At 58.1% G+C, this 27,397-nt stretch overlaps 1 protein-coding gene across 12 annotated transcripts in view; it reads right to left on the reverse strand.

Annotated features, from left to right (window-relative positions):
• NCOR2 (nuclear receptor corepressor 2) overlaps positions 1-27,397 on the reverse strand; it is a 182,412-nt gene that overhangs the window by 134,851 nt on the left and 20,164 nt on the right. For all 12 annotated transcript variants that reach the window (XM_028092423.2, XM_028092422.2, XM_088019535.1 and 9 more), the window contains exons 2-4: positions 12,213-12,427; positions 4,048-4,175; positions 2,283-2,460 (exon numbers count right to left, since the gene is read on the reverse strand). In XM_028092423.2, the coding sequence (XP_027948224.2) occupies positions 2,283-2,460; positions 4,048-4,175; positions 12,213-12,317 (411 nt within the window). In that variant the 5' untranslated portion in view covers positions 12,318-12,427. The remainder of the gene's footprint in view (positions 1-2,282; positions 2,461-4,047; positions 4,176-12,212; positions 12,428-27,397) is intronic.

Consider the following 27,397-nt stretch of genomic DNA (forward strand, 5'->3'; position numbering starts at 1 on the left):
ATGATGGCCTTGAACACGGGGAGGAGGAAGGCCCAGAGTCGCAAACTGCCTTCTTGTTAACACACCAAGACCACGCAGAAGATGGCAGACCCAAGAGACGGACCTGGTGACATCATGGCACCTGGATCAAGCTGTGCCTGAAGTCAACAGACCCTGGATTCCAGTTATATGAGCCAGAACTCATTCTTAAATTAGTCTGACACGGGTTTTCTGTCCCTTTCAGCCAACAGAGGCCCAATAGACAAAGGGACTTTCAGAAATGGTTCTGTGTGTGATGACTCTAAAGTCACCTAAAACAAAGTCTGATGAATTCCAAAGGAAGCCTGATACCACAAAACTCCAGAGGCTCAAGGGCAGGGAAGCAGTATAAAACAGAACATTTTTATATGAAAAAGAAACACAGCTGGTATTGGGGGGCAGGGCAGGGCTGTAAAAAAAAAAAAATCCCACCGAATTCCTGTCTCATGCATCCAGCTGAATTCCACAAAGCAGACGCAAAAAACATCTGAACACTTTCAGAGTTGCGTTCTCCCCTGGCTTCTTCCCTTGCCCAAAATCTGCTCAAACTTTCCAAATGCTCTTATTAGCAAGCAACCTGGAGCAATTACAGTATTTGGTCCAGGCAGGCCCCAATGCTGGGACCATTACTCCCCTGAGCCCCAGGGTCCAGGAAGAGAAGACAGAGACACAGAGACAGAAACGGACACAAAGACTAAGGCTTCCCAGGGAGCCGCAAGAAGAGGAACAAGCAGAGGATCACAGAGCCACTGCAAGGCACAGAGACCCTCAGAAGAACCCAAAGGCCTGTAGGCTCTGAGGCACTATTCCAGAGGCTGGTCTGAGTGGCAGCAGAGGCCTGGTGGGGGCTGGCCAGAGACAACTGTCGGCCTGTTCTCGGCAGAACTGGACAGAAGCAGGGGGCACAACCCACTGTGGGCTCCAGTCCCTAGGGAGGAAATCAAAGCTCCCCGGCCTGGCCACTGACATGGCCCTACATTCCTTCACACATACGCCACTCGCCTCTCATCCAAGACCCACCTAGGGAAACAGCTTTCCTAACGGCAACATCCCTCCCAGGAAACTGAGCAGTCAGGAAGCAAGGGGGAGGCACAGACTCACGTGCCAACGGGGGGGATGGGAGGCACCGGGAGAAGGGAGGCAGACGGCCCGATAGGGGACCAGAGGGGAAGCCCACAGCAGGACAGCCTGGTGGGCGGGGTGGGCTGTAGACCCAGGCTGCCTGGCCTTTGGTGCCCACTTCCCAGCGACCGTGGCCGAGTGGCTTTCTCCCTCAAGGCTGGGGCCCCTCTGTAAGAAGTATGATCTGTGATCATACTTCACGGGGCGAGGAAGATGCAACGGAATGATGCTCACACTTGGCACGCTGCCTGGCAGGCTCACTTAACGTTAACTTACCATCACCACCACAACAATGGGAACACCCTTCTGTGCCAGCCCCCCAGTAAAAGGACCTGCCTTGGCCAGAAATCCACCATTCGATCCCACCCAGCATCAGGCAGAGAAGAGGACCCAGCAGGCCCAAGTGGGCCACTTCCATCACCTGGCCTGGCTCCCACTCCTACCAGTGCTGCAGTAAGACGAGCACCGACCTCACCCTGCAGCTGGGAGGCTATTAACGAGCTAACATGTGCCCCCACGGTTGTGAAGAAGCCGAACAGAAACAGCACGGGCAGAGGTAACATCCATCACTCAGCCGGCCAAGGATGAGCATGTCACCTGGCCACAGTTCCTGTCGCATCCCAGGCAGTGACAGTAAAACAGCTTCAGGGGCAGCTGGGGGGCTGCTGGCTGGGATCCCTCCATCAGCACCTCCGTCAGCTTCCTCTGTGTAAAGTGGACACCGAAGAAGCTTCCAGCCTCAACTATCCTGAGATTTACTGAAAGAGCAGAACTTCCCATGGCAGCATGCCATAGGCACTTAAGCTATGCACATTCTCCCCTCACCGTCTCAGCTCCACTTTCCATTTTAAAGAGGAGTCAAGTGAAGGAGCTCTCTAGGGCAGGGCTGCACGGGGGCCCTGCAGGCTGGACACACCCAGGTAGGTGTGGTCCCCCTCCAGCCAAGGAGTGGCCGGCAGAGCCAACCTCAGCCCAGGCCCAGCCTCTGCCCAGCCTTGGTGCACCCTGCACTGGGTCCCACCTCCCAGCCTCTTGCCCAAGCTGTGGCCCTGCCCGGCATGCCCACCCCTCACCTTGCGCCCAGTCTGATCGCAGAAGAAAACCCAGATCCTCTGGAGTTCCCGTCTGGGGCCAGGCCTTACCTTGGACAGGTCCTCAGAGCCCCCGGGCTGGCCCGCCGCCAGCAGGGGTGAGGGCCGCAGCAGGGGGTCGGGCAGCAGCTCCAGGCGAGGGCGCTTGCTCTCAATGAACTCTATCTCTGACTTGCCCAGCTCGGGCAGGTATGAGTGGGACTCAGGTCGCAGGTGAAGTTCCTGGGACCTACAGGAAGCAAGGACACAGGGCATCGCATCTACTACTGCCCGCTCGCTGGGCACCTGCTGGGCACCACCCCCTCTTGGACCCTGAGACAGAAGGGCCCACCTATGGAAAGGCAAACAGCGAGGCAGGACTCAATCACAGACTTGTCTCCCTGCGAGTCAACGCTAACTACGTTTACAGGAAGAGAACGTACTGGTGATTCCCCACTCCCTCATCACCAAGCGTGGCCCACGACCAGCAGCATCAGCCCCACCTGGAGCTGGTTACAGATGCAGAGTCTGGAGTCCCACCCCAGACCTACTGAGTCAGACTCTGCATTGAAACAAGAACCCCAGCTGATTCATGGGCACAGCCAAATCCGAAAAGCCTTGGGGGTCCAACACAGGTGGTAACACATGTAATGTTATCTGCACATCACCCACCCAGAGCAGACATCACTAGCCAACCACCCCGCTCAGGCTGCTCAATCCGGCCTTGCCTCCTTCCCGACTCAGCCAGGCTGCCCCGGGCAGAGATGGGAGCTGTCCAGCCTACTCACTCCCCAGTGGCTCTGCTTAACTGGCTCCCCAGTTTGCAGAGGACAAAACTGGCCCAGAGAAGGCATGCCTTGTCTGAGCACACACAGCAGAGCCAGGACTCCCAGACTCCACCTCCAACTACTGCTCTTTACCAGACAGCCTCAACTCTGCTCCTGCTGAAATGCTTTTCAAGTTCAAGCCCTCCGTGAACACTCCAAGCACGTTCTCATCTCTGGACCTTTGCATGTGCTACTCCCTCTGCCTGGAATGCCCTTACCCAGCTCTCTAAATGGCCAGCGACATATCGGCTAAGCGCCCCTCCTCCGAGAAGCCTTTCCTGGCTACCCCAGCCAGAGAAGGAACACCTACCCCACCCCATAGGTCATGTGCCTCCTTCTGGAGTCATCTTGTGTGGTGTTCGTGGTGCATCTCCCCTGCTAGACTGTAGGCTCCCTGCAGGCGGGGCCGTCCACCTGGATCCCCACCGTGGGCCCACAGCCCAGAAGGGCCAGCATGTGGCCGATGTCAGGACTCGGACTGGTGCTACTGGTGCTGTTAGGAGCTCTGGCGTCTTGGGGCCCTCCTCTGACCCCAGTCCTCCCCTCACTGGGGTCCCCATCCTGCTGCACTGGCTCCTTCCCTCCCACGTGGACTGAAGGAGACCCAAGCTGGCCCAGCAACAGGCAGACACCAGCAAACGGGCAGACGCCTTGTCTGGTAGGTGAGAGAAGGAAGGGGGCTCCCCGTGTGCACCCTGCTGCGGACACGTCCCTCACAACCAGCACCCCAGGCCTGCTCCCCCACATCTTGGTGGTCAACCTGTACCGCCTAGGCACACACCCACAGACCACTGAAGGCCCGTGGTGGGCCGTCAGAGGGCCCCGTGGCTCTCCCGTGCCCATCGCCATCTGTGCCCCCAGTCACACCTGCACCAGGACAAGGGTGAGCGCACAGCCCAACCACCCCCCGTTTCACATCCTACCAGCTCCTACTTCAGCACAGGCCTCCGTTCCCGACAAGAGAAATGAGGCCGCCACTCCGAGCTGGAGCCACGCAGGCCTCTGCTCACCTTTCATTCCCAGGCTGGAATTCGGACAGCAGGGAGGGCCTCCTCCTCTGGGGCTGGATGATGGAGCCAGGTGACAGGTGTGGGGTGTAGTCACGGGGGTGGTGCTGGTATTCGAGCAGCCCGACATCCTGCAGTGAGAGGCCCAGGAAGTGAGTGAGCAAAGCCAGCCCACTCCACAGTCGCGCGCACAGGGGACAGAACCACACGCTCCCTGCCCAATGCTCGCTTCTGCGCCGGGCCACGGGCCACGCTCCGGAGGCCCAGTGTGGCCAGAGGGCGTGCCCGGGGCCGACGGCCAGCTGACCTGCACACCCGGTGGGGCATGGCCTGGGTCCCTCACTCCCCACCACCCCGGCACCCAGAGCTCTGCGGTTACGCCCTCCTTCCAAAGGAGACAGCCGAGTCTCCGTGTCCGCACACAGCTAGAAAAGCCACAGCCCGCGCGTCGGCCAAGCGGGCACCAAAGGAGCAGGGCGCGTGCGCGAACGGCGCCGGCACCGACGGCCTGGGAGGCTCAAGGCCAGCTTCCAAGACAAGGCCAGCCTGGGATTCCCTGGTCTGGTCAGTGTGTCACAGACAGAAGCACGGATCAAAGTCAGAAGGATAAACTGCAGGCAAAACCCTCCTTCTTCAGGAAAATGCCCCTACTGTCCGTGACCCTCTGCGTAAAACCTAAACAGTAACAAAGTAGATGCACCCTGATTATCAACCACACTCTGATTTGAAGCACATTAAAAGGTTTTTTATAGGGGCGCCTGGGTGGCTCCGTCGGTTGGGTGTCTCCCTTGGGCTCAGGTCATGATCTCAGGGTCCCGGGATCGAGCCCCACATCGGGCTCCCTGCTCAGCGGGGAGTCTGCTTCTCCCTCTCACTCTCCCCCTGTGCTATATCTCTCTCTCAAGCAAATAAATAAAAATTTTTAAAAAAAAGGTTTTTTTATAAAAAGGATAGAGGAGCACCTGGATGGCTCCGTTGGCTAAGTGTTCAGCTCCTGATTTTGACTCAGGTCATGATCTCAGGGTCCTGTAATCAAGCCCCGTGAGGGACTCCATGCTCAGCAGGGAGTCTACTTGAGATTCTCCCCCCTCCCTCCCCCTCTGCCCCTCCAACTCGTGCTCTCTCTAATAAATAAATAAGTATTTTTTAAAAATTTAAAAAAAGGATAGAAACAAGTCTTTCAAAAGAGAAAAAGGACTGGCTTCACACTGTACCAACCCAAATCGACTAGCTCTGTCTGACTAGAACACTCAGTTCTACTGTGTGCGGCAGTCAATTAGCGATGTCTGACACAGGTGAGGTTTGGGAAGAACAGCCCTGGGAGTGACTTATTCTCTTCTTGGCACTTCTCTTAATTCTCCCATTTTTCCATAAAAATCTAGTCATTCTTCTGTTGTTGTTTTCTTTTGTTTTGTTTTGTTTTGTTTTTTTGAAGCAGTTATTTCTGCAAAGAGAATCAGATGATACCAGGCAGGTGTGCTGGGAACGTATGTGTTTCAGACCCTCCAAACCAAGCATGTAAGACGCTGGGAGGCCAAAGGCTAGAGCAGATGCATAAATGGAATGAACAGGGACCCCATCAACTTCAGAGGCTAGAAACAGTGAGGAAGCCCAAAGTGGGGTAAAGTTGCACGGCACCTCAGGCTTGAGGGGGCTGTCTGACAGTCAAACCCTCTGAGACTTGGTTTCCTCATCTTTGAAGCGGGTGCCTGACCGGGAAGGAGGCCTCTGTGCCTCCTACCACTCACCCCCCGCAACTCTCCAAAGGATTGCCCCCAAGGTGAAGGGCAGCTTCCAGAAGGCAAAGAAGGGCTCGGCCTCCCCATGCCCTGTGAGGACGTCTGGCACAAGGCACCAGGTGCTCACGCAGGGCGGCGGGTGGGAAGGAGGAGGAGGAAGAAAGGCCTCGAGGGAGGGGGTGCAGGCCTCTGGGATCACGCTGGCAAGGCTGCCAGGCAAAGATCTGGCGCGCACGTACAGAGGTGTGAGAAGGAATCAGCAGGCTTTGCAGTCTGCCAGGAGGAAGATTTTTCTCCACCCGGCTCTTTCACACAAAAGCAAAATGAGCAAAGCGGCAGAGAGACAGACAATCCAATCCCTGGGGAGAGGGCCGCGGCAAGACAGTGCCGACAACTGCCAACGGAGGCGGGAAGAGGCCCATGGGGCCCCCAGTGGTTGGGGGGGGGCGGCAGAGAGGCACTTCACGAACTTTCTGGCCTCAGTTTCCCAGTTTAGGAGATAAATGGGACATGCTTGCCTGCAAAGTCCCTCCAAGGAGCATCTCAGGGACCATTTCTGCAGGGTCCTCGTTAAACTCCACCCCAGGGCCTGAAGCTGGTCTCCAGGGCTGAACCCACAGACCCCCAAGTGTGTCTCGAAGTTCCACAGGAAGGCAAGAATTGAGGAGACCCCAAGAGAGAAACTGACCCAAGGTGGGCTCACTGTGATCACATGAGACTGGATAACATCAGGCACTTGGGGTACAAGCTTCCCAGCCACATCTCAGAGCGTGAGAACTCTACGAGAGTTAACAAAGTAATAATAATACCCAACATTCATAAATTCCATGGTCCACCTGCCCCTGAAAGTTTTAAGCGTACTAATTAATTTAATGCCTACAGCAATGCCATGAGGCGGGTATCTTGAACACTCCCACACAAACATGAGAAATCAGGTACAGAGAAGTGAAGTGACTTGCCCAGGTCACACAGCAGGGAGGGGAGGTTCTGAGACACAAGACTGGGCCAAGCTGGCTTCCCGCGGAGGGGCAGCGAGGAGCAGGGGGCCAATCCTGAACCAACCCCACCCGGCGATGGCAGCAAACCCACCCTGGGGAGAAGGGGCCTGCCCTGCCCTCACCATGTGCTTCCAGAGCTGCTGCTCAGAAAATCAGGGGAGGAAAAATATCTCCAGGTGAGACCCCCACCCGCCTCTGCTGACTTCTACCCAGCCACAGTGCCTCTGACACTGAAATTGGGGCTTGCTGATAAATTATGCCCCTAAAACTTGCCGGGAAGGTGACATGGGGCTGGAAAAGCAATTTAGCTAGGAGGGAACCCCATCTGGCACATCCCTGCCTAGATCCTGCAGGGCCACAAGGACAGAGGGGCTGGGGCATCTGAGCCTCGGATCAAATCCAAGCTGGGTCGGGATTGTGGGAGATGTTTGAAGGAGGGGCTGGGAGGAGGATTTTCTCTGTGGCTGTGCTAGGAGGACAGGTGCTCCTCACTGGCCCCTGGGATAAGGCTTCTCACCCCAGAAGGGGCTGAGAAAATATCTGGAGCTACATGTGGCACGGAAAGGATTCATCCCTCCTGGAGGAGTGGGGGCTACGATCAAGACAGCTCCCACCTCAGGGCCTTTGCACGCGCTACGCCCTCTGCCTGGAACGTTCTTAAGCCACATTTCCCCATGCCTGGCCCTCTAGTTCTCTCCAGGTTTTGACTCCAATGTCAGCTTTTCAGTGAGGCCTCCCTCCCCAGTCCTGACTTCAGTGAGGACCCCTGCAAGCTCAGCCACTCTCTCCCTCCTCCTTCCCTGCTCTCTGTCCCCCATGAGAACACCAGCTGCCCGAGGCAGGGGTGCTTCTGCTTTGCTCACGGCTCTGTTCCCAGGGCCTACAAAAGTACCGGCACATGAGGTGCCTAATGAGTACTAAATGAAGGAGTCAAGCTCCCAGCATGGGGGCTCCCAAGAGGCCTCCTCAGGGGGACAAACACCCCCCCACCCCGCCCCTCGGGCCATCCCCAAGCCCCTAGAACCAAGATGCAGGAAGGGCCACACAGCTGAGGGATAGAAAGTGCAGGCAGCACTCGGGACACGGGCAAAGCTCCAGTACCCCACCCCCCGCCCCCAGCTGCCTACGTATGTCCACAGCCTCCTCTGGCCCAGGCAGGCTCCTGGGTCCCTGACCCTTTAGCCAGGGCAGCGCTGCTCCACGTGAGACCCACAACGCTGCGGGCCTGTGACGAGGTGGATACAGAAGACACGTGCATTGGTGCAACAGCCCACGTGCACGCTGCCAACCTCGGCCACAACCAGGGTCCGCCTCCGAGAGCAGGGGCACGTGCAGTAAGCCCACGGACAAGCAGGGGCAGACGGCAAGTTAGACAGGTGGATCCTTCCCACGAAAAGTTTGACAAGCACCGATCCAGGGCAGGAGTCAGAAACGGGGCCCAAGGCCAAAGCCAGGCTTGGCTCTCAGCCATCCCTCCGCATCCTGGCGGGCCGCTTTCAAGCCACGAGGGCGGCAGAGCTGAGCAGTTGTGACACAGACCGAATGGCTTGAAGAGCCTGCAATACTCGCAGACAAGGTTTGCTGACCCCTCCCTCCTCTAGAGGAAGAGCCCACAAACAATGTGGAAAAGAACATTCATGCTGTGTTGTTGTCAGAATAATAGCGTCATCATCGAAATCATCATCATCACTCGGTATCAGTGCGTGCTAATTCTGTCCAGGCGCTGCGCAAAGCCGCTGCCCATGTCAGCTAATCTGAACCTCAGAATTCTATGATTACCTTGCTCAAATAATGGGGAAACTGAGGCATGAGGTGGTAAAGCCACTTGTCCGAGATTCCACAGCTAGGATATCATTACGGCAGGACATCAATGCAAGTCGTCCGGCTCCAGAGCCTATGCTCTTAACTACCCTTCTACACTAAGGCACAGAAAGGTTAAGTAATTTGCCCAAGGCCACACAGCAGAAAGCGGTACTGCTGGATGTCAGGCCTTGCACCTTTTGACTTTACCACGTTCCTTCAGCACAAGGACTACAAGAACTCAGGGAAGTTCAGATGGTCCCGGTGGACTTGGAGGAGAAGTCCATAGAAAGCCTGATAAGAAGTGAGGCAGGGAGGGGATGTCAGGACCCTCCATCCTGGGAGACCCTCAGCGAAAGATGTGGGGTCCTGATTCTGTGAGGGAGGGAAGCCAAGACCACAGAAGTGGAGAGAGCAGGGCACAGAGAGATTCCAAGGAGAGAGCAGGTGGCCTTCGACGAGCAATGTGCACTGTGCCAAAGTTGGTGTCTGACTCAGGGAGGCTGAGTGCATGTCTGAAGTGGTCAGGGGAACGGTGGGCTTCCCACAGCCTTCAGGTCCCGGGCTCTGCCTGCAAGCATGCCTGGAATTATGCCTTCCGTTCGCGCCACCCATACCACAGCAGGTGGCCTGGAGGTGGTGGGCCAGCAGACGGGACAATTCCCACCGCCCCTTAGAGTCCAGGGTCCTGGAGCCCCAAAGACAGAGAGGCCTTCCTTGGGGCTCCTGTCACCCTGCCAGGAGGAAAGAGGACCACCAAATGCTTACTGCATGCAGGCACTGCCCTGAGCACCTTGCAAACATCCTCCACTGAGGCCCAGACCCACAACTCCATACTGCAGATAGGAAAACTAAGGTTGCCCCACAGGGCTAAGTGAGGAGCCCAGTGTCACTCAGCAAGTTGGAAGGAACGGAGATTCAAAGCCACATCTGGAGGTTCTGGACTCCAGGGGGGACTCGCCATCCAAGCAGCCCTGGGCCCAGAGCACACTGAAAGAGGCCTCTGGAGCCAGGAGGTGCTACAGCCGAAGGTAACTTTTTAGGAGTGTGTGTGGGAGAGGGCTGAGCCCCAGGAAGGTCACAGTCCTCGGCTTAGGCCCCTCCCCTTCCTCCCAACTTCCTGCCTTAGCTACTACGCTGGGAGCCCATACACTGGGCTCCTGCCTGGCTCTTGGATGGGACATTTACCTCCCTTTGTCTTGATTTCCCCTTTCTTCCACCCTCTGTCTTCTAGACTCAAAAAAAGGGGGGGCATCTCACAAACCCCGCCTGTAAAATGGGCTGATGGGAAGGAGTTAGAGGGCATGTGGCTGCAGTCAGGGGAGGGAGGGAGTCTCCAGATTACAGAGCCAATGCTGACCTCCCACCAACCAAGGGCAGGTGGCTCCAGCCGGGAGACATGCCCAGGACAGCAAGACCCCCCCACAATCCCCAGGGTGCCCAGAACTCTTGCTCCTGCCTTTCAGGTGACAAGTAGGGCTGGGCCACCCCAGCACAAGGCAGGGTGGTCAGGGATTGGGGCGCCACGTCTGCCACCACACACAGGACAGGAACGCCCCATCCCACAACTGCCCCAGGGCCCCGCTCACCCCCGCTCACCCCTGGAGCTCAGCCTCCTGCCTGGAGTGGGTGGTGACAGCTGGGTCCTGTCCAGCCACATCCTGTGTCACTGACAGCCCAGCAGGGGAAGAACAGGAGATGTTATGGGTCAGCCAGTGACCCCAAACGACTGGGAGAGGGCCAGCTGAGGGCCCAGCTGAGGCAAAGGGCAGGGCAGGAGGGAAGGCGGGAGAGCAGGGGCTATAGGGAGCATAGGGGAGGGGGTGGGAGAGGGGTGGGAACCAGCGGGGGGGGGGGGGGGCGCCAAGAAACAAGAGAGAAGCCAGAGGCATCCGCCAGGGGTCCTCAGGAGAGGGAGCCCCTCCGGGCAGCTGCAGGAACAGCGACAATAACGAGCAATGATAACGTCAAACGCACGCATCGAGAGAGCGCGTGCCAGGCGCCGCCATAAGCACTCAGCCGTCGTTATGTTTAATCCCCACTTGAAATCTAGGAAACAGGTGTTCTTCTTACCCCGTTTTATGAATAAAAAACTGAGGCTCAGAAGGGGTAAGCCACTGGGCCTGTTTCCTCACCTACCAAACATTCCTCATCTACAGAGAGAGCGTCCGAGACGCGCTCTGGGGTGATCTGGAACAGCACGTGCAGCCGTCTGCACAGGAGGCTCTGAACAGAACGTCTGTCCTGCCGTAGGTGCTCGGCAGACGAGAGGCCACGGTTTTGCTGTTGTTGCTGGTGATCACAATAAAGATCACAACACCACATGGTAACAACTCGCCCCCAGGAGCACACTTCTTGGCCCTGGGCACATAGCAGCCGCCCAATAAATAGAGGCATCCGTGACAGGGGCTCAGGACCCTGAAGCTGAAGCCGACGGTCTCCCAGCAGTGACCCCACCCGAGGCCCGTGGTTTAATCTTCTGGCCTCAGTCCCCTCATTTGCAAAATGGGATAACAATGCAAGACGCTCTTTCGTTGGTCTGTCTGTGAAAATCTGAAGACTCTAGGCAGGGGCAAGTTCTCGTAACAGGACTCCATATGTGCTCATTTAGCCCAGCTGGCTCTGAAAAGCATCCGGGGGGCCTAAATCCTCAAGAGGCTGCTGTGTCTGGGACACCCTCGTGCGGGGCCCGTGGGTTCACAAGCTGATGGAAATGCCCTCCCACGCCACTTCCTCTCCTCATGAAGAGGAACCACGCTAAGTAGTATACATGCATGCATGCACACGCAGAGGCCAACAGAGTCAGCCTCTCCCCCAGCAACGACCACAAGGCCCCACATCCCCTCGCCGAGCTGCCAGCTGGTCAAACAGGAAGGCCCAAGACCCTGAGAGCCTTCTGGCAAGCACCAGGGACATGGTACCCAGTAGGTACCCAACAAATGCCAACAGAGCAGAACCAAAGGCCCATCCTTACAGCCACACCATGAAGCTAGAGGTGAAGGCAGGAAATAGGGCCACTGCACGGGGACAGAGCAGAGTGCAGCTTAGGAGAGCTGATCGAGGGCACATAAGTGTGCAGGCCAGCACATGAGAACACTTCTGCCTCCCCACAGGTAGGTTATCCCCGAGAGATGGGGTGGCTCCTTGGTGAGCAGAACCAACACCGCCGATCCCCAAATCAGGGCTCCAGAGATAGGAGCTTCATCATCTCAGAGCCCCGAGCATCACCACAGTTGAAGGAGCTCCGGGGCCAAGGATGAGGGAGGCGAGGGGCTGTCAGCAATGGCCCCCCGGTAAAGCAAGAAGGGGTCCAGGGGAGGCTGGGCTGCCAGCAAAGTGTATTCAGCAGGTGCTCCACGTTTGTACGCAAATTCCACTACTGACTCTGAGAGACAGATCCCAGCTCTACCTGGCCCCAGTCTCCATCTTCCCAGCTTTAAAGTGGGAGCTAAGAGATTTCACCAGAAGTTCCAGATGGCCAGTGGTCTCTGCCGTGGCACCCCATTTCCCCTTGAGGGACACAGTGAGCCCTGGCCAGACACTGTTGGAGACACACCAGCCTTTGTGGGGACTTGGTGAAAGAAGAAGGCCCCAAAGGTGGCCCCGGGGGACACATACACCCCTTACTTACTGTGTGGGGCCGGGCGATCTGCACAGGGTAGGAAATGCCGTGGGGCGGGTAGCGGGGCTCAGTGGCCCTCCACGTCTGCGCCACAGGCTGCGTGGATCCCGACATGGCGGTGAGCGTCCAGGGGCTCTTGGGCCCCAATAATCTTCCTCTTAGTGGCCACCAAGGTTAAAAGCCAGTCCTTGTCATCTGCTCGTGGGCCGCCCTGTCACAGGCACCTGAGAGAAAACCAGAAAAGAAACAAGATAAGCAACAGGGCAATGGCCCCTCCAGGGACCCTGCTGGGGCCTCCTAGTCATTCTTTTGGTCCCTGAGGAAGAGCAAGCACACAGGCCCTCCTGAGCCTCCTCCGTGCCGCTGGGGCGCTTCCTGCCCACTGACAGTGGGAGATGCGACTGGCATTTGAGGGACCCCTAAGCCACAGACCAGACCAACAGCTGCACATGAGCCGCATCAGGGAAAGCCGTGCCCCCACCCACAACCAAGGCCCTCACTCAGCAAGCAGAGGAACCCCTGCTCTGGGGGCACTGCGCCCCAACAGATAGCTCCCAAGCCCCCTCAGCCAACCTGATCTCACCCCATGGAACCCCCACTTTGGGAGCACTGCCCCCCCACCAGATGGCTCCGAAGCCCCCTCAGCCCACCCGACCTCACCCCATGGAACCTCAACTCTGTGCCCACTGCCTCCATCCTCCTCCAAAGGGTCCCAAGCCCTCTTCAGCCCACCTGACCTCACCCCGTGAACCCCAACTGTATGGGCGCTGCCCCACCGCCTCAAAGGGTCCCAAGCCCTGTCGACCCACGTGACCTCACCCCAAGACCTCTGCGGGTTTCTGAGTCACCAGGGCAAAGTTCTCCGAAAGCACCCAATTCAGGCAGGCAGCTGGGCACCTTTCCTGAGAGGCATGGTCAGGGTAAGGCACACATGAGTGCCCGGGGCCATGGTGGGCGGGGTCAGTTCCCGCAGGACAAAGGTCACAGTGTGACCCCGCGAGCCTGCCTGGGATTCCCCGTGACCCCGTGCAGGAGCAGAGCTGGAAGTGAGGAGACTGGGCGGTGAAGAAACAGCTAAGGACACAGACAAGAGCCAGCGGGGCCCCAAATGGCTGCCGGGAGGCAGGTGAATAGTGCCTTCGGCGGGAGAGAACCCACCCGTGTCCAGGCTGGAAAGAAGCTCAAGCATCACTCCAATGTCTTTATAGCTGGGGAAGCTGAGGCTCAGGAAGAAGAAAGGACTCAAGTCAAGGGAGCGAGGAGGCCCTTAGAGAGAAGCTGCCTTTGCCCAGAAATCTCTGGGGGCCTCCATCCTGCCTAGGATCCGCCTCTCCCTCTCCATCAGCTTTTGCCCACAGTTACCACCGCCCCAGCCCGGAGCGAGAGCCCGTGGGCATGACCCAGGCCTCCTCCACACTCCACCCTCAGCAGCCACGCAGAAAAGGGGTGTCCCTCCGGCCCCGCCACGTGCAGCCCCCATCCCCCAACGGAGGAAAACCCAAGATGGCGCAGAGGCCCCGCCTCCGCGTGCTCTCGCGTGCTGGGGTGGGTTGGAGCTGCATCTCCTGCGATCAGGTAAACAGAACATACCCCCGGTTCCCGTAATCTCACGGCGTCCCTCATCGCCCTGCCCCGCCGCTGACGACTGTCCCCCAAGGGTGTGGACGCTTGGACCCTCCACTGGTGATCTGCCTGGTGGGGGTCTAATGTGAAAGAAGGCTGGGAAGTAGGGCAGAGATCGCGGGGGTCAGAAGAGGAAGGAGACCCCTGTCTGGGGGCCTGACTGCGTCCCACGCCCTACCCTGATCTTCCACTGCTGTAGACTCCGCGGCGGGAACCATCCTCCCTCCCCGGGCGCCAGGAGTGGTCATGTGATCCCGGCCTGGCCAATCAGATTCCTGCATCCCCTGTGCCAGGGATTGGTTCAGGGATGGGCACGTGACCCAACCTAGGCCAGTGAGAAGCAGTCTTGAGACTTTTGCTGGGCGCGGGGCGGGGGGGGGGGGGGAGCGGAACCAGAAACGGGGGACGCTCTGCTTGGGACTCAGCTGGGAAGGTGAAAGCCTGCAGCTCTGGGGTCACCTCATGGCAGATGCCTGCCCGACAACGACACCAACCAGCCGGAAGACAAAGCTGAGGGTGGAGAGAGCACAGTCGGGTCCTGATGACAGCCGTGCCTGAAGGCAGTCGAAACCTGCTCATTCGTTTAGGAGAGCTGAGATGTTCCTGTGTGTTTTGCTTCGCCGGCCCAACTTGGTTTCTGTCACTTGCCACCAAAAGTTCTGACTCACCCAGGGAAGAAAGGAGTCACAGACCAATGCACCTACAAGCACCTCAGGAAGTTGCCCACGTGGGCTCTTCCCAGCCGACAGGATGTAATTTTTATGAGCATGGGAACACATCCTTCTCAGCTAACAGGAGCTGCTAGCATCACTATCACTAGAACCGTCTCTGAGTAGCTCCAGCCCAGTGACAGTGATGCTCTGACGTGGAGGGGGGAAGGAGCTGCCCCTGCCAGTTTCCACCAAGGGCAACCTGGCATCTGTCCTGCAGCCCAGAGACAGGAAACTGCCCTTGGGAGAGGGGCAGGTCTGGCCACTGCTGCACAAATCCCATTGTTCCAGTTCATCTCCAAGCCCGCAGAGCCGGGTCGTACAATGCAGCGATGCACATTTTAGTCTGCTCTCTCTCTGGGCTTTCAACAGTTGCCCCCTCTCTCCGAGGAGATGAGGCCAGCACTTTGGTGGGGGGAGATGCTCACACTGCTTGCCCCTCCTCCAAGAGCACCTCGGGCAACTTCCAAGTCGCTATTTGATTCGGCACTGCAGAAGGCGGCAGAGAAGTCTGATTTACCCACAGCTTTCCTGACTTCCTTTGCCTAACAGAACGCCAACTAGAGAAGGCAAGCCTCTGCCAGATGCTCACGCGTGTGGTGCACGTGGGCTCCAGAAGCCAGGGAGATGACACCTCTCCAAACCAGCCCTGGAGAATCCTCGGCAGCATCCCTCACCCTCCTCAACCTCCTCAGCCAGGCACTGGCTGGCCTCCCACTCCCTCAAGACTCACGGTGTGTCCACCGCCAAGCTTGGGGGGCTTCAGCCATCAACAGGTCACCCCAGCAGCCCCCTGGCCCAGCGTCCTCACACACATGTGGTCCCCAAAGCCAGGGGACTCTGAGTGCCTCCTTCATTCACCACGAGCTTATTTAATAAACCCAATTTCCATCCCTCCCAACCTCAGTCACATTTATTGGCAGCTCAAAAAAAAAAAAAATTTTTTTTTTTTTTTTTTTTTTTTTTTTTTTTTAGGAAAACATTTTGGCGGTTCCTCCAGAAGTTAAACATGGAATTACCAAATGACCCAGCAATTCCACTCCTGGGCACATACCCAAAAGAACAAAAAACTGGGACTCCAACAAATACATGTATACGAATGTTCACAGCAGCAATATTCACAACAGCCAAAAGGTGGACACAGCCCAAAAGTCCATCAACAGATGAACGGATAAACACACTGTGGTCCATCCATACAGTGGAACATGATTTAATCACAAAAAGAAATGAACGGCTGACACAGGCCGCACCACGGATGAACCCTGAAAACATCACACTAAGTGAAAGAAGCCGGTCACAAAGGGCCAGAAGGTGCCTGAGTCCACTTACAGGAAGTATCCATAGGCAAACCCATAGACACAGAAAACAGACTGGAGGCTGCCAGGGGGTGGGGCAGGGGTTGCTAACGACCACCAAGCTCAAGCTCAAGCCTGGAAGTGAGGGAAATGTGTTAAAATTAGGTAAAGGTAGTATTTGCATAACATTGTGAATGGAAAAACAAATTTCAGCATTGACTTCATTGAGGTTTGAATGAGAACGACAAGAAACAGTACACTCCCCCATCAAAGACGGCGGGGGGGGGGGAGGATCAGGGAACCCCAAGAGGGTACCCCGGATCTGGGCTGGGCTGGAAGGGGTTCTGAAAACGAACCCAGACTGCAGCGGGTATAGGACACGGCAGCCCCGATACCATTGCAGGTCTGGTGGCTCTGGGGTCAGGAGAGGGCGGTGGGCACCCATTTATTTACAGAAACTTCAGGGTCCCCACTGCGAGCTGAGCCCCAGGTGAATGAACGAGGCAGGGCCCAGCCACAGAGGGTCTGGTGCCCCAGCAGGGTGCGGCGGCGGGGGCAGACAAGCAGCAAACTGTGAGCCTGGAGAAGGAAGCTCAGTCTACCCCAGCCTTGGGGAGGGTGAGGGAGCATCGGGAAGCCCTTCCCGGAGTGGGCACAAGACAGTCAGGGGAGTCAGGTGGAGGCCACCACCTAAACGGGAGCCCAGAGGTGAGACCAGGCACCGCTGCGCTCAAGAAATTCATTGAGTGAGCACAAGGCAGGGAGGGCGGACAGTCACTCAAGGCTCCCGGGCCATGGCAGGATGAATCCTGTTCTAAGAGCCCCAAGGATGCTGGTGGGACCAGAGCAGAAGCCACAGAGAAGGAGAAGCAGACACAGGCAGGAAAGTCGGGACGGAGCTCACCCAGGCGCAGGGGCTTTTTGTCTCCTCCTCAGGCAGGATGCCTCACACCTCTGCATCTGTTTCTTCAGCTACATATCAAGAGCCCCTGCTCCACCAGCCTGCTGGGAGGACAGCATGCTTGGGAAGCACTACCATCATGCCTGGTAAACAGCAGGTGCTCAATGAGGCAAACACAGCAAGGTCAGGGCTCCAAGGAGAAAAGATGGCACTCAGGCGAGGTAAAGAACTTGCCAAGCCAGGTGGCGTGGGATGCTTCTGAGCCCCAGGGCCCCAGACAGGGACACCAGAGGCCCACCCAGGCCTTACATATCCAAACCACAAACCGCGACACCAGGGCCACCAAGCCAGTCAGGGGAGGGCCAAGAACTACAGGGCTGCCCATGGCAGGGGATTCCGTGCACAGTCCAGAATGGGGCTCCCCGTGAATGGCCCACGGTGGGGGCCCCCCACAAACACCGCAGGGGCCCCGGTGTGGCCCTCCACCGCACCTGCCCCGGAGGCGGCACCCAGCAAGAGCCACTCAGCGGCCCGCGAGAGCCCACAGGCTGCGGGTCCAATGTGGCGGCACCCCACAATCCTAACCTCACATCTCTTTGTTTCGTCCACTGCGTGGCTCTGGTAAGGCTTCCAAACCCGCAGGAGGAAGAGCTCACTGCTGCGCGTTTTGTCTGCCTTGCTCCCTGCTGCATCCCCGGAGCCTCTCAGTGGGCCCGGCACTCGGCAGGTGCTCAACAAGGGAACCTGTCCAGGCAAGTGCCAGTAACACCAGGTGAGGCCAGAGCCTCCTGCCCCCACATTCCTCTCTCCAGGCAGGACGCTGAGGCCCCACCGAGGCACATTCCATAGATTTTCCATGTCGTGTGCGGCCTGCTTCAGCTCTGGGGAGGGCAGAATTACAGCAGGCCAGGGCTGGGTTGTCTCTGAGAGTGGGGGGATGTGGGCGGGGGGGGGGGTGTGCTTGTTAAGGTGCCGAGACTGCTGAAACGTGCCTGGGAGCCTTCAGACCTGAGCCCAGGCTTCAAAGATGAAAGGCCAGCTGTCTGTGCCACACAAGCCTGCAAGTTTCCCGTAACTAATGGGCCCCGACATCGGAACTTGTGGCAGGTGGGGGAGCCTCAGAACCAACACTCAGCTGTCAGCCCGAGAGGCGCCCCCAGCACACGCACACACATGCACGCTCACCAGAACCCTCTGGGGTGCCGGGACAAGGCACAGGTCCCACACAGGGGACGTGGTCTCTCGTACCCCCGCCCCCACCGGCCAGGCTGGAGAGACACTGATGCTGAAAACAACAGAAATGCATCCTCTCACTGCTCTGGAGGCCAGAAGTCCCAAACCAAGGTGTGGGCAGGGCCATGGCCCCCCCGGGGATTCTCCCTGCCTCCTCCAGTGGCTAGTGGCCCGGGTGCCCCTCGGCCTGTGGCCACCTCACTGCAGTCCCTGCTGGTCATCACCTGGCCCCGTCCCTCGTGTCTGTGTGTCCTCTCCTCTGACAAGGACCCCAGTCATTGGATTCCGGGCCCACCCTCATCCAGTATGACCCCATCTTAACTAATGACACCTGCAAAGACCCTCTTTCCAAATAGGATCACATTCCCAGATTCTGGGCGGACACGAATTAAAGGGGGGGGTACCCTATTTAACCCAATACGGTAGGTGCTCAATAAATATTTGTTTTGTTCACTGCTATAATCTAGAGCCTGGCACAGTGCCTGGCATACAGTAGGCATCCAACAAATACCTACCAGACAGCCTGGCCCCAGGAGAACGGGGTATATGCGCACGGAGGCTGTTCTGGGGTGTGAGGTTAGGATGTGGCAGAAACACCAGCTAGAACGAACCTGTTTACACCTTGAGTTTCTAGTTTCTGGCACGCTGTAATAATGAGGAGCTGGCCAAGTATCTGCTTCCACCTTCCAAAGGGCCTCCTGGCACAGAGTGGACGCCGGGGATCCGGGCTCTCAGCTCAGCCCCAAGACACAGAAAGCCCCACGGGAGGCGGCGCCCATGAGCCCAGAGGAGCCTGCACGGCCCCGAGGGCAGGGGGTGAAGGCAGAGTCCCTGCCCCCTGCCCCAGCAGCTCACCACCATCCACCATGGTTCCAGCCACCTTCATGGGCAGGTACGGAGACACAGGAGCCAGAAAAAGACCCCAAATCCCTGCCCTTGCTGAGCTGCCATTCCGGCAGGCAGGACAGGAGTTACGACAGGAATGCTGGAAGGTGTCTGTGGCGTGGAGAGAACCAGAAGCATTAGGAGGGCAGACGGGGGAGGGGGTCGAGACAGCTTCCCCAAAGAGGGTCTTCAAGCAAAGATGTGGAGGGGGAGAGAAAGGGGAGAAGGAAAGCATGCAGATGTCTGGGGAAGCTGTTCCAGGCAGAGGGAACAGACAGCGCAAAGACCCTGGGGGAAAGGAACAGCAGGGAGGCCCAGATGGTAAGGGCTGTGAGCAAGAAAGGAAGGTGCCACCCCTCTGGGCAGCAGTGATGTTCGAGGTCTCCTATATCAAGCCTGCCCCCGGTGCCCCTGAGTTAAAGGAAATTTCAGCTGTGCCCTCCATCAGGGAGTAATGGGTCCCGGGCCTCTGTGCATCCTATGCAGGTAAAAGGACCAGCCCACCTGGAATCTTTTAACACTATTAAAGCCACCATTCAGGGTCCCCTAGAAAACAGGCCCCTGCCTGCCCTCCCAAATAGGCAGGCCCAGCAGCCACGACACTGACCTGGCAGAGAGCTCACTGGGCTCCCGAGGAGGAGCCAGGAGCCCAACCAAGGCTTGCTCATGGCTCTGTCCGAAGAGCAGCTGCCCTGAGTGGTCCTGGGTCACCATACTCAGCACTCAGGAGCGCTGCCTGCCCACCCCCAAGCTGAGGCCAGTCAAGACAAGCCCACCCCAAATGGGTCTCTGCCCCATTCTGGTCAGTCGGGGAGTTATTTGAGCATCTCTGGTGTGCAGGCACCGTGCCAGGCAGTGGGGTCACAGCAGTGCACCAGGCGGACAGAAATTGCTGCCAACCAGAGCTGCCAGCCAATGACAGGCCTGTCCCAACACCTCCTCACCCCAGGTACTCCACAGAGGAGGGCTGGAGGGGGAAGGATGGGCAAATGGACGGATGGATGAAGGAGGGAGGGAGGGAGGGAGGATAGGGCGAGGGAGAGGGGAGATGGATGGATGGATGGATGAATGGACGGACAGACAGATGGGACAGACAAATCAGCAGATGGACATCAATTTAACTGTCTCATTGTCCACAGTTTTCTGGGTCTCACTTTTTAAAGCAACACCCAGAGCCAAGCATGCTTTTTATTCCACTAATAGTCCCATATCAGGCTCCCTGCCGGCCACAGCTGGGGACACACATGAGCACCATCACCCCCATGAACCCCCAAACCTGCAGAACTGCCCCCCCAAGCCCCCTCCAGTCCCGAACTCCAGAATCAGAACAGGGAGAGACAGGTAGAAAGATTCATTGAGAAAAGATCCATGGAAAGCTCAACACCCACAGAAGAGTCCCCAAAATGAGGGCTCAAGTTCCCTCCACTACTCGAAATACAGGGGGTCAGGACGGGGAAGGCAAGTTATCAGTAATGATGGTGGCAATGTTAGTCACTGGGCAGGTGCTATCACTCTCCCCACTTTGCAGGTGAGAAAACCGAGGCTGGGCCCAACCAAATAAATGGCAGAGCAAGTCCCCAGAGCAAGGAGGGTATGCAGGACTGGGGAGACCCACACCCAAACACAGAGAAGGCAGAGAGCTTCCCAAGGGAGGGGTGAGCTGGGCCTCGCAGGGTCTGGACGAGGGAGGAAGGGGCTGCCCTCACTCGACACCCTCTTTCTGCAGGCAGGGAAACTGAGGCCCCAAAAGAGGCAGGCATGCAGCAGGCTGATGCTGCATGGCCGGACTGTGCCCTCCTCGGCTGGATCCCACAGCCCACGCGGTCCAGGCTTCTGGCAAAGTGGGCAGGGTGGCCTGAGCAGAGCCCACCACAGTCACCCCAGGGGAACAACACCCAGGGCCGTGGGGACAAAAGCTCCGGGTCCACAAGGATGACCAGGTGCCAGGACAGAGCCCCAGATGGCCACAGCCTCTACAGCAACCTTCCAGGGGAAACCAGAGGCCTGGTACCAAACAGACCCCCTGCACCCGCCCCACCTCTCACCTCCCCTCAATAGGATCCCCAGCCATAGCCAGAACCCCCACTGCCCCCAGATTCTGCTTTGTGCCCCCCCGTTCCTCCGACCTGCCTCAGTTTACCCACAGTCCTACCTGCTCCACAGGTGACATTCATCAGGCACCCACACTAGGGGAAGGCTCCGATTTGCCTCACCAAACCGGACTGCCCCATTCAACAGACCAGGAAACTGAGGCTCAGAGAGATGCACTCACTTGCCCGAGGTCCCGTAGCCAGAAGGCAGCCAGGTCCAGCCGCACAGACCCTCCGAAGGGAGCAGAAGAAGAGTGGCCCGGCTCGGGGCCGCCGAGGAGACCCGCTTCTGTCTCCCACTTAACTGGTACATTTGTGTCCCCTGGGCTGGGGCCAGCTCGGCCGCCCAGCCCTGCTCCCCCGCCACAGCCAGATCTGCTCACAGTCACTCCCTCCGGGACTCCCTTCCCCCCCCCCCCCGCCTTTTAATTTTAAAAAAGGAAGAGAGAGACAAGCCACAGTCGTGACAAACCGTCCCCACACGCCGGGTCACCGGGTTCCACACGAGAGCCCCTGCCGCGCGACACGCCCTCCCTCCTGGGTGTTTCACAAACATGACGCCGGATTTTTCCTGGCTCTTCCTCGTTAGGTTCTGGGCGCCCCGGGAGGGACGTGTTTTCCATTAGGCCCAGCTCTTCCATCTGGCCTTCCAAACGGCAATTTTTTTCTGCAGAGGGGACGAGGGGAGAGACCAGAGAAGAGGCTGGTGTCCGGGCGGTGGGGGATGGGACGCTGGCACCAGCTGTGCGCCTGGGCATATGGCTCGACCCTCTGCCCCCCACCCCTCCGGGGGCTTGGAACGCAGCAGGCAGCAGGGACCCGTGTCGGGGCTCAGCGTGATGGGTGCCCGCTCCCCATGAGTGCTATCCACTCACCGGGGGCCCGTGACTGCGTCCTAATTCAGGACCCTGGGATGCTCAAGGATGCGGGCCTCCAGGCCCCAGGTCCGTCCGCCTCACTGCCTGGACGGGAATGAACCAACAACCAAGAAGGAAATGGGCCACAGAACACAGCTCTCGACATTCTGCTGAGTGAAAGAAGCCAGACACAAAAGGACAAACACTATGATTTCACTCATAGGAGGTGCCCAGAATAGTCAGATTCATAAAGACAGAAAGTAGAAGGCTGGCTGCCGGGAGGACAGGGTATGGGGAGTTCGTGTTTAACGGGGACAGTTTCTGTTTTGCAAGAGGAGAAAGCTCTGGAAATGAAGGTGGTGATGACTGCACAACCGCGTGCAGGTACTTAACACTACTGAACTGTACACTTAGAAATGGTTGAGATGGTAAAATTTTTGTTATGTCTATCTTACCACAATTTAAAATTAAAAAAAAAAAAAACCCACACACCTCCTCCAGGGAGGCCTCCCTGATTGCTAGCCCAGGCATCCAGCTGGGCTGGTATTGCTCTGTGGTGGCTCCCACTGCCCAGGCTGCCCCCATAAAAGAAGACGGTGTTGCCAAAGGCCCTGCCGGGGGTCTTGGCATGCGGCAGCCCCTCCTAGCTAGGCACTGCGAGGGACCACAGTCAAGACCTCGCCCCCAAGCCAGGCAGCCTCAGGAGATGACTGAGAGGCCAGGACACAGGGAGGGGCTGACCTGAAACCCCAGCACCACCAGTCTGCCGGCCCGGCCCATCACTCGCCAAGACCCTGAGGGTGAAGGGGGCCAGTGAGAGGGAGCAGGGGCGGCCGACTCTGGGTTCCCACCACCTTCCCTGCATCAACATCTGGCAAATGTGTCCACAGCTGTGCAGCTGCCGGAAACACCTCCCCCTGCCCCTCCTCCACGCACGCTGGGCCCTCAAGGACAGCTTTCTGAGGAATTTATGGGGTCGTCCCGAGTATTTCAGGGCAGATCTCTGGGGGACATCCTCCACCACATGTGAAGGAGGACAAATGTTCCCGCTGCTAAGAATAGCTTGGCCAGCAGCGGCCTGCAGGACCGGGAGCCCACCCACTCAACAACAGCCCTGCCGTGCACCCCCCCTCCCCAGCCTCCAGGGGCCCACCTCCCACAGGCCTGGCCGGGAGGCCCCTCTTGCCGCCCCCGCAAGATGCCTGGCCAAGGAGGAAGGGTCCACTCTGATCTGCTCTTTCCAATGCTCCAATGTGGATCACAGGAGCCCCTCAATTTCCCCAAGGGCTGTCGTTCATCAGTTAGTCTCTGATGATCACGGAGCAGTGATCAAGAATCCAAAAGGCCCTCCGGCCCCTGTAGCCAGCAGTTCCAGATGTGAACACAGGCGTCAGTGCCCAGGAGTGGCTAGCATTCCCCCGGGATCTGATTATCAGTTTGTGGAGGGAGCAAGACTAACAAGGCTTGGGGGGAGAGGGTACCCAGCCGGAACCAGGGAGGGGAAGAGGGAAAGGAGGGCCGAAGATACCACGCCCCGACTGGAATACACAGGGCGACGCTGGAGTCGTGCCAAGGACGAGGGGCAGGCGGGGGCCGCATGTGTGGAAGGACATGGGAAGGGGGTGGCCACGGGCTCAGCCCCAGCCAGGGGCATCATGGCCACTCGAGAACGTGGCCCAGGGGATCACAGCTTCCAAGCCTTTCAGGCAAAGAAAGTCCGACTCCGAGACATCCCTCAATTTACAATTTTTATTTCAAAAACATAGACTATAAACCCAACCCAATAAATCAGTATGACATCCAAATACAGCCCGTGGGCTGCCAGGATGTGACCTGTGGCTTCTGACATGTGGTCAGCTGAAAGCCACAAGACAGAGCCCAGCAAAGCCCAGGGGAGCTGGGGGGGCGGGGGGCGGGGAGAGTGACAGGCAGGAAGTTCTCCCACATGGCTTGGAGGGGGGACCTGAGAAGCCCCTAATTAAAATAGGGAGTGGGAGGAGGTGGGCCCACTTACCCAGTGAATCTTAAATAACACCCCCACCCCAAAGGCCAACACGCTGGCTGTGAAAGGGGGGCTGGGCAGGACCCCCAAGCTGGCTCACCCCCAACACATGCAGTGAAGCTGGCTGTGCTCAGCTGCTGTTGTCTGCCCACCCAGCACCCACTGCTTGCAAGCTGCACCCTTACGTCCCTTGGCCTACGACCCCTCCTGCACCTTCGATCCTGGACTCTGAAGGAGGCTGACTCTGCCTCCCAGGTCTGGCCAGTCAGCACAGTCTCAGCAGCATTACCACAGCCACAGTCCCTCAAGCTGGGCCCATAAAGCTCATTCCCACGACTCCTGTTGTAATAGCGGGAAGAACAAAGGCTTACCCTCCACTGGGCTGCAAGGCTGTGATGATCAGTCTCAGGGACTGGACGTGGTGAGCACCTCATCACCTGAACCCCTGGATCCAACCATGCCTGAAGCTTACCCTGAGCCTTGTGTGCTAAATGCAGGAGGAGCAGGGAGTCTGCCGAATGCAACCAAGACACCTAAGATAGCAACCCCTTAAAACCCAGATTCTAACCCATGAATCTCCCTGGAATCAGATCTCTCTACTCTCTGGTCTCCTCACCTGTGCAGGTAGGGAGACCTCCCAAGCCAGCCAGAAGGAGGCAAGCGAAACGAGATGGGAGCCCAGGACAGACTCAGACTAGGAGGCAGGGGCCAGGCAGGAGCCCGGGACAGGCCTGCTCTGTCTCCCACCGTGAAGGAGAAGCAGTCTCCTGGCCGAGTCCTGAGCCATCAGGGGCCCTAATGGGGGACCCAGCAGGCAGCAACTTTGCAGATAAAGCCTGCCCCTCCTCGCTGCCTCAGATCTGGGTCACCCCTCAGCAGCAGGCACACCCCCACCCACAACGCCCCAGGCAGTAAGTGGAGCCTCTGGCCTCGGTTTCTGGCGGAACATCCCGGAACATCCCGAGCTGGCGAGTGCTCTCTGTCTCTCTCCCCCTACCCCAGCCCCGCCACCCCTCCTTTCAGACAGGGGCATTGTCTGCAGCCAGGAGGCCATGAGGCTGCACGCACAGACACACCTTGGGTCCCATCCCTGCTGGGGCCTGCTTCCCGGGCTGTAAAACAGGCAGTTGTTCTCAGCCTGGAGGGTGGCCATGGCTCAGACCGGGAGCAGGGAGAGATCCTGACGCCCAGCCCCGACCCCACAGGCGTTGACTTCTCCCGCCACCCTCTTTTCCTCCCCACCTCCATGTGGCCACCGGTCTGTTTCAGCTCCCCGTTCACAGATGGGGAGACTGGGGTTCTGGGGCCAAAGAAGGCTATTCCATGCCCCAGGGGCAGGAACAGGACTGTGGAAAGATGAACAAACTCCACTTCCAGATTCCAGGTCCCGAGCAGTCCCGGTGACAGACCCAAGGTGAGCACCTCACACTCACCATCAGAGCAAATTGCTAATACAGTGCTCACTATCCTCAGTTCACTTAATCATTCCAATACCCAGGGGAAGCAAGATTGAGGCACAGAGAAGTTAAGTAACTTGCCTGAAGTCACACAGTAAGCAAGGAGCAGAGCCTGGAAGCAAACCCACGTTTGCCCTCTCCAGCATCCACCTCTTGGCCACTGTGTCCTGGGCAGCATATCGCCAGTGTACCCCAGCCTCCCCACTCAGGCTGGAGAAGACCCCTGTCTCCCCCACCAGGCTGGTGTCAGGGCCTCATAGGCCTTGTAGCCAACGCCACTGCTCACGGGTCCAGGCCAAGCCCTGCCAGCTGGAGGCAACCACAGGTTGCTGCGGATCAGCCACGGCCATCTCCTTGTCCATCTGGCCACCCCCCAAGAGCTCACTGCAAATCTCCACCCCGGGTCCCAGAAGGAGAAGGAAGGCAGCATCCTCGGCCCCACCCCAGCCCCCTGCTCTGTTACGTCCCCCGTCGGGATCTGGTACCTTCATTCCTCAAGTCCCAGTGGCCTTATTTCCCATCTCCCCACAACCCCAAAGGTCAGGTCCATGAAGGCAGGAGTCGCCTCTGTTGTGTCCACCACTGAGTCCCAGCTCAGTGCACACAGCAGGCGCTCTATAAATGCTTGTTGAGTCCCTGAACACTGAGAGCACTATTGCCGAAGCTTGAGCCGAAGGTTGAAGACCACTCTGTGAACAGAGAAACTGAGGCCAAGAAGGGTTCCACTTAAAGTCAGATTTTGGGGTGCCATCTACATTAGGCCCGTGTGTCCCAAGAAACAATCCATGTCTACACTGCCTGCTCCCCCATAGCTTTCAGTGTGGCCCAGGGCTCTGATCCCTTCCTCCTGGAAGCTGCAACGCCAGCCCATGCATTAGCCATGGCTGAGACTCTGAAGGCCATCCCCACCACTGAGGGGCTGTAGCCTGCCTTCTCCGGGGCTCAGTGTCTCCCTTTGTCAAGGGCACCTGGCAAACAAGGCGACTTATGGGGGGGGGGGAGGCAGTGAGGAGAGCAGGGGATGGCTGCAACCCAGGTGCTGGGTGAATGGCCGGGCAGGTGGGGAATGAGCGTTCGGGACTTAGGGTGGACCCAGCATGGGATCCGGGGGGCCTCTTGCCTCCTGGGTTATGTCCTCCTTAGCAGGGTCACCCGAGGGGGTAGAGCCAGTAACAGGCACCAGGCAGGTTCAGGGATTTGTGGATCTGGGTTCTGGGCAAGGGAGGCGGGTTCTGGACTCCTCTGACAGGGCTCCCCACGCCCTTGGGCATAAAGGGGTGTTCTCAGCTGCCCCAACTACCTCCCTAGGTCCTGGACCCTCAGCTTGGGGTGGGGAAGAGAACCCCCATGCACTTTCCCCAGGGAGAGCTCCCTCCAACCTCTGAAGAACGGGCGGGGGGGGGTCCCTGGCTGTATTAGTCTGTTAGGGGTGCTGTGACAAATGACCATAATCCGGGTGGCTTCAAACAACAGAAATTTATTCTCTCACAGGTCTGGAGACCCAAGGTGCAACATCCATGTGTGGGCAGGCCTCGCTCCCCTGAAGGTTCTCGGGCAGGATCTCCCCTGCCTCCTCCAGCATCTGGCCATGTCACTGGGGTCTCTGCCCGTCTTCATGCAGCGTCCTCTGTGTGCCTTCTCTTCCGTCCTTCAGAATGACACTGGTCACTGAACAGAGGGCTCACCCGGGGAATCCAAATGACCTCATCTCAAGACACGTCTGCAAAAACCTTTTTCCCAAAGCAGGTCACATTTAGAGGAGACGGGTATTAATGTGTGCGCTTATCTTTTGGGGGGGCACCATTCACCCCATTACACAGCAGCCTTTCCTGACACTGCCCACCGAGGGGCACTGGCTCCCCACTGAGCCCCACCGCCAAGCCCCAGCAAAACCCCCGCCAAGCAGATGAGGAAACTGAGACACAGAGAGGTAAGCCACAGGCCCAGGGTTTGAGCACACTTTCCCTGAGCAGTCCTGCCTTGGGCGCAGGGGCCTCCCTCACGTTTACAGGAAGCAAGGGACTCTCACACCCACGCCTCCGGGAGAGGGCCAGCCAGGGATGACTCACCCCCACTTCACAGGCCAAGAAGAGGCGCAAAGTGGTTCAGCCAGGGGGCTGAACAAACTCTGAATCTGTTTG

The sequence above is a fragment of the Eumetopias jubatus genome, unplaced genomic scaffold (assembly GCF_037043125.1).
Source record: "Eumetopias jubatus isolate StellerSeaLion01/CBP00866 unplaced genomic scaffold, mEumJub1_p1.0 scaffold_16, whole genome shotgun sequence".
In the NCBI taxonomy this organism is placed as follows: domain Eukaryota; kingdom Metazoa; phylum Chordata; class Mammalia; order Carnivora; family Otariidae; genus Eumetopias; species Eumetopias jubatus.